The sequence below is a fragment of the Martes martes genome (genome assembly GCF_963455335.1).
Source record: "Martes martes genome assembly, chromosome: X".
Classification (NCBI taxonomy): Eukaryota; Metazoa; Chordata; class Mammalia; order Carnivora; family Mustelidae; genus Martes; species Martes martes.
Genome location: NC_137897.1, coordinates 82357238 through 82367079, shown reverse-complemented (window position 1 = coordinate 82367079; position 9842 = coordinate 82357238). Strand labels below are relative to the sequence as shown.

General features: G+C 40.4%; 1 protein-coding gene across 3 annotated transcripts in view; it reads left to right on the top strand.

The window, feature by feature from the left end:
- The window catches only part of RBM41 (RNA binding motif protein 41), a gene marked incomplete at its 5' end in the record, with an annotated part of 56358 nt that continues 46516 nt past the window's right edge, over nucleotides 1–9842 (top strand). The window contains 5 exons of one of the 3 annotated variants that reach the window (XM_080795077.1): nucleotides 32–66; nucleotides 3335–3451; nucleotides 4020–4212; nucleotides 4510–4714; nucleotides 6600–6671. In XM_080795077.1, the coding sequence (XP_080651203.1) occupies nucleotides 59–66; nucleotides 3335–3451; nucleotides 4020–4212; nucleotides 4510–4714; nucleotides 6600–6671 (595 nt within the window). Of the gene's footprint in view, nucleotides 67–155; nucleotides 377–3334; nucleotides 3452–4019; nucleotides 4213–4509; nucleotides 4715–6599; nucleotides 6672–9842 lie in introns of those variants that run through there. The other 2 variants (XM_080795079.1, XM_080795078.1) reach the window with 2 other exon arrangements.

The window sequence follows — 9842 nt, the reverse complement described above, 5'->3', positions numbered from 1 at the left end:
CTGGGACTTGAAGTCCGCGGCCTATTCACCCAAGTTAGAGATAGGGGCCTGTGGAAACATGAAGAGGTAAGGGCTTGTCTGAGAGCAGGCGGCGAAGGGAGCTCTTATCTACCTTTTAACTTTGAAAATGGCTTTTATGACTTTGTGTTTGGGGTATGTCACGTTGTCGGGATGCGATTTCGTGTGAGCGGGAAGACAAAGGAGGAGGGAGGAGGGGAGACGGGCTAGACAGGCCTGCGGGGCGAAGTTCAGGAAGGGCCTCCGTCGCCGGTTCCCGTCGGAATGCCTTGCCAGCACAGGCATCTAGGCCACGGCTCCGGCCCCGGGAGCTGCACGGATGCCGTGGCTTCTTACTACTTCAGACGGACCCACCCAGGTAACAGGGTCTTGGCCGACTGATGCCCAGTGCAGGAGAAAGCCAGGCCAGCTCTTCCCCGTCCCGCCCTACCTCCATCTCGTCCTCGGAAAGGCGCACGGTGGGGGCGGAGTGGGGGGGGGTGTCTTTTTTTTTTTTTTTTGCAGTGTTTGTTTACTAAGGAAGACTTTCTCGGGCCCTGAGAGCATGTAGAGCTTTCAAATCTTAACCTAAGCTACTGATACTTTGTTTCTAAAAATTTAGACGGAAAGTACAAAACGGTCTCAATGTATCATAGGAAAAGAAAAGCAGCGCTGTAAGCGGTTCCCCCTACCGGTTCTGCAGGAAATGGCAGCTTTAACTTGGCTGGTCATTGTTGAAAGCCGGAGCTTCACAATTGTTGACAGTACACAGTGGCTTTTTAAAGGATCCTCATTAAATTAGTTTTGGATTCACTGCAAAGTAGAATAATCACTCTGGAATAGAGCGGTACATTTAAAGTTCTGATATTATGCTCTCCTGCATTGTTGGTTTCTGCATCTTTTAAAAAAACGTTTCCCTGCCTCAAAACGACTTTAAAAAAATGCTTATTGTGATATTTCATACATGCAAAATAATGCATATATACAGTCTAAAGAATAATAATAGATTCGGACCCACTAAAGCTTTAGAAATAGAACATTAGCAGTATCTTATAGGTCCCTTGGGAGCGCATGGGTAGCTCATTCGGCTGGGCCTCTGCCTACAGCTCTGGTCATGATCCTGGATTCTGGGATGCAGCCCCTCATCCAGCTCCCTGCTCAGCGGGGAGTCTGCTTCGCCCTTTACCGCTCACCCTGCTTGTGCTCTCTCTCTCTCTCACTCCCTCTGTCTGTCTCTCAAATAAATTTTTTTAAAGATTTTATTATTTATTTGACAGACAGAGATCACAAGTAGGCAGAGAGGCAGGCAGAGAGAGAGGGGGAAGCAGGCTCCCCACCAATTAGAGAGCCCGATGTGGGACTCAATCCCAGGACCCTGGGATCATGACCTGAGCCGAAGGCAGAGGCTCAACCCACCGAGCCACCCAGGCGCCCCTCAAATAAATAAAAATTTTTAAAAAGTCCCCTGTGTGCCCCTCCCTGATCGCTTCTCCTCCCTCCCTTCTCCCTGAGGGGATCACCATCCAGAATTTGGCTTTAATCATTACCTTGCTTTAAAAAAAAAAATAGGTCCACCGCAGATGAATTTATCTCTAAACAAAATGTTGCTAGTGTTATCCATTTTTGAATTCTATGTAAATGGATACAGATTGTGTGAATTTTTCTGTGACTTGCTTTTATTTCACTCAGCATTTCTTTTTGAGGTTCATGTGTACCGATGTAGTTAGCTAGGGTTTATTCCTTTCAAAGCCACTTTAAACATAGTAAGAACTTTCAGAATTTTAAATAATAAATAAAAATTGAGATACTTAGAAGGAAGTTTTTTAAAACCGTGGGCCTAAGGAAGGATATTTTAAAATTTTCTAAAAATAGGCCTCAGTCTTTCTAGAGTATGGGGATCTTGGTCATAACCCAAATGGTAAAGAACTATTTTATAAAGAAGGTATTTCATACTTGTTTTTCTTTTGGAATTAACTCATTTCATTTTTGTCTTTTGTCACCTGTTGTTGCATGCTCTACTGGTCCTGCTATTTACACTCTAGTAAGAGTTTTTCAGTTACTTAGGGTTGGCTAGTTTATAGCATTACCTAGATTTCTACAGAGTAGTGCCTCAGCTATAAAGTGTCATGACCCTCTTTGCATTTGTTTCTATACTCTCTGGAGATCTCCTCCTCTTTCACAGCTCCAGATCCTGCCAACACAGATGACTTGAGATTTCCATGTCCAGCCGCAGACTCTCACCTGTACAATTCTTCCATCTCTCGGTTTCCTGTTAGCCAGTATCACTTATACTGTCACCTCAGACTCAGTATGTCTTTGTGGCATTCCTGATATTTCATGCTGGTGTGTCAGTTGTAATAGGTAGTTGACTCAGCACGGCTAAGACAATACTGACTTTCCCCTTCCAAAACCATTTATTCCATCTGGATTTTCCTCTTTCCTTCATTGGTACCATTATTCTCATAGTTATACAGCTTGAAATTTCAGGGTTATCTTTGACTTCTTCCTTACTCCTACCTTCAAAAGGCCTCGCTCATCTAACTCTCCCTTTCTATTTCCACTATTACCACTCCAGTTTGAACTTTCTTTGTGTTATGCTCGACAAATTTAAAGAGTTTCCCAATTCATTCTTCTGGTTCTTTCCTATGAATCCACAAGACACAGTATAACCACATTCATTTTCCTAAACCATCATTTGTACCCTGCCACTTAACTGCCTAATAAATTGCTTTCTAATACCTATACATGAAGACCCAGGCCCCTTAGTTGGAGTATTTAAGGCCATTCATAATCTGTTTCTAATTACCCTCTCCAAGATTATCTCCTAGTGCTTATATGTGAATGCCAACTAAAGTGAACTTATTATCCCCCAGAACATATTTCTGTCTCTTCTTACTCAGTCTCCCTGTTCTTTCCTTCATCATACCCAGTCCTTCAAATGCCAGTTTAAGAATTACCTTTCCAAAGTCTTCATTTACCATCCTAGCTCCCAATTATCTCTTGCTTTTCTCTTCCTCCCTCTCTCCCCTTCCCTCTCCCTCCTTCCCTGCATAGGCATACAACACAACACATATACACAGGCCCTAAATAAATTGCAAGCTTCTTGAGGATAGGGACTGTGCCTTGAATATCTTTGACTGCATTAGTACCTAGCACAGTGCATTGCATGGAAGTAGGTATTTAGTAAACATTTGTAGGATGAATGAATGATGAAGGGCAACAAACAGAAGGGTGTCTTCAAATAAATGGGGTCACTACTGGTAGATAATATAGCTAAAGAACATGTTTTGAGATTGACTATTTCTGCTTTCTGTATACATTCTTATATCTGCTCCAGGGTAAATAGCTGTGTGAAAAGTGGTGAGCATGTCCTGGAGGAGTTGGAAACAGAAGGGGAGAGGCAGCTGAAAAGCCTCCTTCAGCATCAACTTGATACCTCTGTCTCCATTGAGGAGTAGGTATTGATTTTGCAAACAGGTAGAGTATCATAGACCCTCACCTCCAGGTGGCCGACGCCTCTGAAAGCACGAATGGAACACTCCTCTCCCACTCCCTTTTCCTTGGCCAACTTCTACTTATTGGACAGCATTTTGCTTCTGTGTCTCTTCCTCTGGGAAGCCTCCCATATCCCACTTAAGTCTGGGCTAGGTGCCTTTCCTGTCTTCCCTTAACATACATAACACTTATAACCCAATAAGATCATTGCCTGTTTACTTGATTCTCTTCTGTAAAAGCAGAAACCATTTTTATCTTTTTTGGCTGTTAAATCCTCAGTACCTGGCCCAGTGTCTGATGTATAGTAGGTATTCAGTAAATACTTGATCCATTCATTTATTGGTCCTGGGTGAAGGGAATAAGGACGGAATTCCATGTCATTGCAGTGGTGCTTTCAGCCTAGAAAATAGGACATGAGAGAGAAATCGCTAGTATGTTTCATTGTGCCTCTTTTAATGGCTAGCCCCATTTCTGTAAATTGTGGTAACCTGAAGATATTCTTAACTTGCTTCCTGCTTGTTTTGCAGATGTGTGTCTAAGAAAGAGAGCTTTGCTCCTGGTACTATGTACAAGCCCTTTGGGAAGGAAGCAGCTGGGACTATGACTTTGTCCCAGTTCCAGACACTGCATGAGAAGGACCAGGAAACTGCTTCTCTTAGGGAACTAGGGCTCAATGAAACAGAAATCTTGATCTGGAAGAGCCATGTTTCAGGTGAAAAGGTGAGTGGGGCCATTTTTATTTTTCCTAAAGAATCAAGGGGAAGATCGCTTCCTTTAACACTGAGAGCCTTTTCATTTTTAGTTCTTACAAAACTGAGCTCTGTATGTGAGTTTTATTTGGTTTCTGTGATGGGGTCTTGGTAAAGAGAATGTCTTCCTTGACTTTTTCACTAACACGTCTATAATAGTCACTTCTGGTGAAGTCCTTCACCAGCTTCTTTCTTATCTGAGGCATTAGATCATCACTTTCAGGTTGTGTTCTCTATGACACATGCCATCTCATCTCTCTGGTTTCAGAGGACAAGACTGAGGGCAACCCCGGAAGCAATCCAGAACCGTCTTCAAGATATTGAAGAAAGGATCTCAGAGCGTCAGCGCATCCTCTGCCTTCCACAGAGATTTGCCAAGAGCAAACAGCTGACCCGGCGAGAAATGGAAATCGAAAAGTCTTTATTTCAGGGAGCCGATCGGCACTCCTTCCTCAAGGCTCTTTATTACCAAGGTATGTGATTGCCACTGACTTTAATGTGCTCTTTCACTGAGAGAAAGATTTAACAGCAGGACATTAAATATGAAGAGTTAGTGAAGGGAATAGGGGAAGGACAAACGATCAGTCTCCTTGAGGAATGTATATGCCCGTGGCAGAGACAAATACGTGCATAGTCAGTTGTGATACCACATGGAAATCACTGATACAGAGATGTGAATAAAATGCTAAGGGAGCACAGAACATTGAACATGGAAGTCTAGTTGGGGGGAGTCAGGAGTTAACATTTGTACTAAGCCTTGATAGAGCAACAGTCATTTGTCAGGTAAATAAGGTAAGAGGGCATTACAGATAGTAGGTGAACAGGAACAGGTCTGTGAAAGGACATGGTGCATCTAGGGAACAATGAGAAGTTCATTGTGGCAGGAAGTATGGGACACAGCAGGGGATGCGAGGGGGTGACACTGGAAAGGGAGATGAGGCTAGACTGTGAAGGGTCTTTGGGCTGAACTGTATATGAGCACAAAATACATAGATAAATGGTATGCATCTTAACCAGAAAGTATTACTTTAACAGATAAGTTTTGCTAGGCACTGTGGGAGGTGCTCAGAAGTTTAGGAAATCATTCCTGACCTTGTAGCAATTACAGTCTGGTTGGAGAGAGAACCATGTAACATTTGGTGACAACACTGGATATAGTTGTTAAGTGCTATAGGAGTTCAGAGGAGGGAAAGGCCACCGTGCTTTGGCATAACTGAAGAAGGCCTCTCAGAGGAGGTAAGGTTTCAGTGCTCTTTTAATACTACCTATTCTGTAGTAAGAAGGAAAGGCAGTTCATTTGCAGCAGATGGTATGAACACTATGGCGTGTTTGGGGCTCTTGTGAAAGACCAGGTTAGAAAGGTAGCTAAAAATTTTAGACTTTATTTGGTGGGTAGTAGAGACCTGTACAGAGTCGGTTATTCAGGTAGTTTGGATATGGTGAAAGGATTCTGAGCCAGGAGTAACCCGGTAAAAGCAGTATTTGAAAAGGATGAATCTGGTGGCCAAAAAAATAGGATGAGACAGAGAAAGAACTGAAAGCAGCGAGAATGATTTAGGAGGCATTATGGTCATCTAGGCATGGAGATCTAGACTAGAATGATCGCAGTGGTATTGGGAAGAGAGGTAGGTGTGGTGATAAGAGACATCACAAAGGAAGAACTGGTTAGACTTACTGAGAATGAAGGAGGGTCGAAGGTGAGGTGAGAGACAACCCAGATGTTTTCAATCCTGTGTGACTTTTTAACAACAGGCAAAATTAAGAAAGTCTTTTTGGGGAGTTTCTGATGAAAGACGAGTTCTATTTGAAACATGTTGATTTGGTAAGAATGGCGGGATCATTAAATGCACATATTGAGAAGGCGGTTGGAAATGCAGCAGGGGAGCTCAGTTTAGTGGTCAGAGTTGACTGCATAGACGTGGGAATCACGGACACTCAGGTGGCAGGCAGGTAAAGCCGTGAGCATGAATGAATGCTTTGTTAGAGACAGAGACCATAGACGTGGAAGAGCAGTGGTGAAGGAAGGAATCAAAGAACAAGTGAACAGCCTCTTGTGGAGAGACCTAGGATACTGATTAAGAGCATGGGCTCTGGAGGCAGACTGCTGGAAAAATCCTGGCTCCCCCACTTAGCGAGCTTGTTGTAAGATGTTGGGCAAGTTACCACCCTACACTTCAGTGTCTTCATCTTGTAAAATGAGAATATTAATAAGACCTACATTATAGGGTCATTAGGAGGATTAAGTGAGGTAGTACATGTATATCACTTAGAGCAGTACCTGGTATTTGGGGGGGGTGGGTGGTATATGAATCTGTTCTGTTTCCTATCTTTGAAACTCCTTGCTTTAAACCTTCACAGCATACCACAAAAAGACAAGTGCAGACAAGTACATGACCTCAATGAAGAGGAAGATAAAATTAGGCACAAAAGGCAAGTCGAGAGTTTTCTTACAGTGTTAGATTTAGGAATGTAACATAGGGTCCCAAACTTCTGAGTTGAGTGCTTATTTAATTCCATATTCAGTATATGACAATGTTTATAGGAAATGACCCAGAGGGAGCCATTTATCCTGATAAAGAATATTAAAGAGAGGAGTTATTAGAAGTTGTAAAACTTTTACACTTAGTGTTGTTGATTTTTTTTCTCTATACCTTTATGTTATTGTACCAGACATAAAATGACCTTAATGATTTTTGGATTCTATTTCACAACTAATTCTGAATATTTTTATTAATCACTAAAGTATAACTATTATGATGATGATGGTATAATAGCAATATTCTCTTTTATTTTAAAAATGAATTTACAATAAAATTGTCTGTTTTTTTTTTCTTTTTTTTTCTTGGTGTACAATTCCATGAATTGTAAATCATGTAAATCATGTAAATTCATGTAACCACCACCACAATCAGGATAGAGAACAGCTCGATCACTCTAAAAGTCCCTCATCCCATCCATTGATGGTCACCCCCAACTCCACCCATAATCTCTGGTAATCCCTGATTTATTTTCCATCACTATGGTTGTGTCTTTTAAAGAATGTCATAAAGATGGAATCGTACAGCACATCATCTTTTAAGTGTAGCTTCTTTCATTTAGTACAATGCCTTTGAGAGTCATCCAAGTCGTGTGTATTGATAGTTCATTCATTTTGCTGAGTAGCATTCCATTGTGCGGATATTCCAGACTTTGTGTATCCATCTACCCATTGAAGTGCAATTTGGGCTGTTTCCAGGTTATGGTGACTATGAATAATACTGATACAAACATTTTTGTACAGGTTTTTGTGTGAACATAAATTTTTATTTCTCTAAGGTAAATAAGGAGTGGGATTACTGGGTCATATGGTAAGTGTTTGTTTAACTTTATAAGAAGCTGCCAAACCATTTTCCAGAATGGCTGAACCATTTTGCATTCCCACCAGCAATGTATGAGAGTTCCAGTTGCTCTACATCTTTGTCGGCATTTGGTATTGTTGGTATTTATTTTAGTTCTTCTAGTAGCTGTGCAGTGGTATCTCATTGTAGTTTTCATTTGCTTTTCCTTAGTAGCTGATGATGTTGAACATCTTTTCATGTGCTTATTTGCCATCTTTCTATCCTGTTTGCTGCAGTGTCTGTTCCAATCTTGTGCTGGTTTTTAAGTGGGTTGTGTATTTTCTTCATGACTTTTGAGAGTTCTTTACATGTTCTAAATGCAGTTGTCTGGTGGTTATATGATTTGCAAATATTTTATCCCAGTCTGTAGCTTATCTTTTCATTCTCTGAACAGTGTCTTTTGCAGAACAAACTTTTAAAATCATGGTAAAATATACCTAACATAAAATTGACCATTTTAACCATGTTTTCAGTGTACAGTTCTGTGGCATTAAGTGTATTCACATTGTTCTGCAACCATCATCACTATCCATCTCCAGAATTTCTTTCTCTTCCCAAACTGAAACTCTGTACCCATTAAACACCTTTCCCCTTACACTCCTCCCCTTTGCCCCTGGCAACCACCATTCCTTCTGTCTCTGTGAATTCGACTACCCTAGGTGCCTCATATAAGTGGAATCATGCATTTGTCCTTTTGTGTCTGGCTTATTTCACTTCATGTCTTCAAGGTCATCCATGTGTCAGAACTTCCTTCCTTCCTTAAGGCTGGATAATATTCCATTATATGTACCTACCACATTTTGTTTATCCCCTCATCTGTCCGTAGACACTTGAGCTGCTTCTGCCTTTTGGCTGTTGTAAATAGTGCTGCTGTGAAACTGGATGTACAAGTGTCTGTTCAAGTCCCTGCTTTCAGTTCTTTTGCATATATACCCCGAAGTGGAATTGCAGGATCATATGCAAATCTGTGTTCAATCTTTGGAGGAACCACCATACCGTTTTCCACAGAGGCTGTATCATTTTACATTCCCACCAGCAATGAAGACGGATTCCAATTTACCCACACTCTTGCCCGACACTTAATTTCTTTTCTTCTTTTTTGTGATAGCCATCCTAGTGGGTGTGAAGTGGTATTTTGTTGTGGTTTTGATTTGCATTTCCCTAATGACTAGTGATGTGCATCTTTTTCATGTGCTTTTTGGCCTTTGTGTACCTTCTTTGGAAAAATGTCTGTGTACAGCCTTTGCCCATTATTTAAACTGGTTGTTTATTTTTTGTTGAGTTGTCAGATTTTTTTTTGTATATTCTAAATATTAATTCCCTTATCAGATAAATAATTTGCCAGTATTTTCCTTCATCTCATGAGTTGCCTTCTCACTCTGTTGATAGTGTCCTTTGATGCACAAAAGTTTATGTTTTTGGTGAAGTCTGATTTGTCAGTTTTTTCTTTTGTTACCTATGCTTTTGGTGTCATGGCCAATAAATCATTGCCAAATCTAATGTCATAAAGGTTTTCTCCTATGTTATCTCCTGAGCATTTTATAGTTTTAGCCCTTATGTTTAGGTCTTTGGTCCATCTTGAGTTAATTTTTTATATATGTTATAAGGTAAGGATCCAACTTTGTTTTTTGCATGTTGATCATCTAGTTTTCCCAAAACTACTTGTTGAAAAGACTGTCCTTTACACATTGAATGTTCTTAGCACCCTCTCCAGAAATTATTTGACCATAAATATGAGAGTCTGTTCTTAGGCTATCCATTCTATTCCACTGGTATGTATGTCTGTGTTTATGCCAGTGCCACACTGTTTTAATTACCATAGGTTTGTAGTAAGTTTTGAAATCAGAAAGTGTGAGACCTCCAACTTTGTTCTTTTTCAAGATTTTCACTATTGAGGAATCCTTGAGACACCATATGATTTGTAGGATGGATTTTTCTGTTTCTGGAAGAAATGTCATTGGGATTTTGATAGGGATTATACTGAATCTGTATAGCACTTTGGGTAATATTGACATCTTAATGATATATGATGTCTTCAATTCATGAACAAGGGGTGTCTTTGCATTTATTTGTATCTTTAATTCTTCTAGCAACATTTTGTAGTTTTTAGTACACAAGTTTTTTTTTGCTTCAGAGCAGATGTTTTAAATTTTGATATAATCCAGTTATCCAATTATCAGGGTTTTTTCTTTCATAAATTATACTTTTTTTATGTCAAAGAACT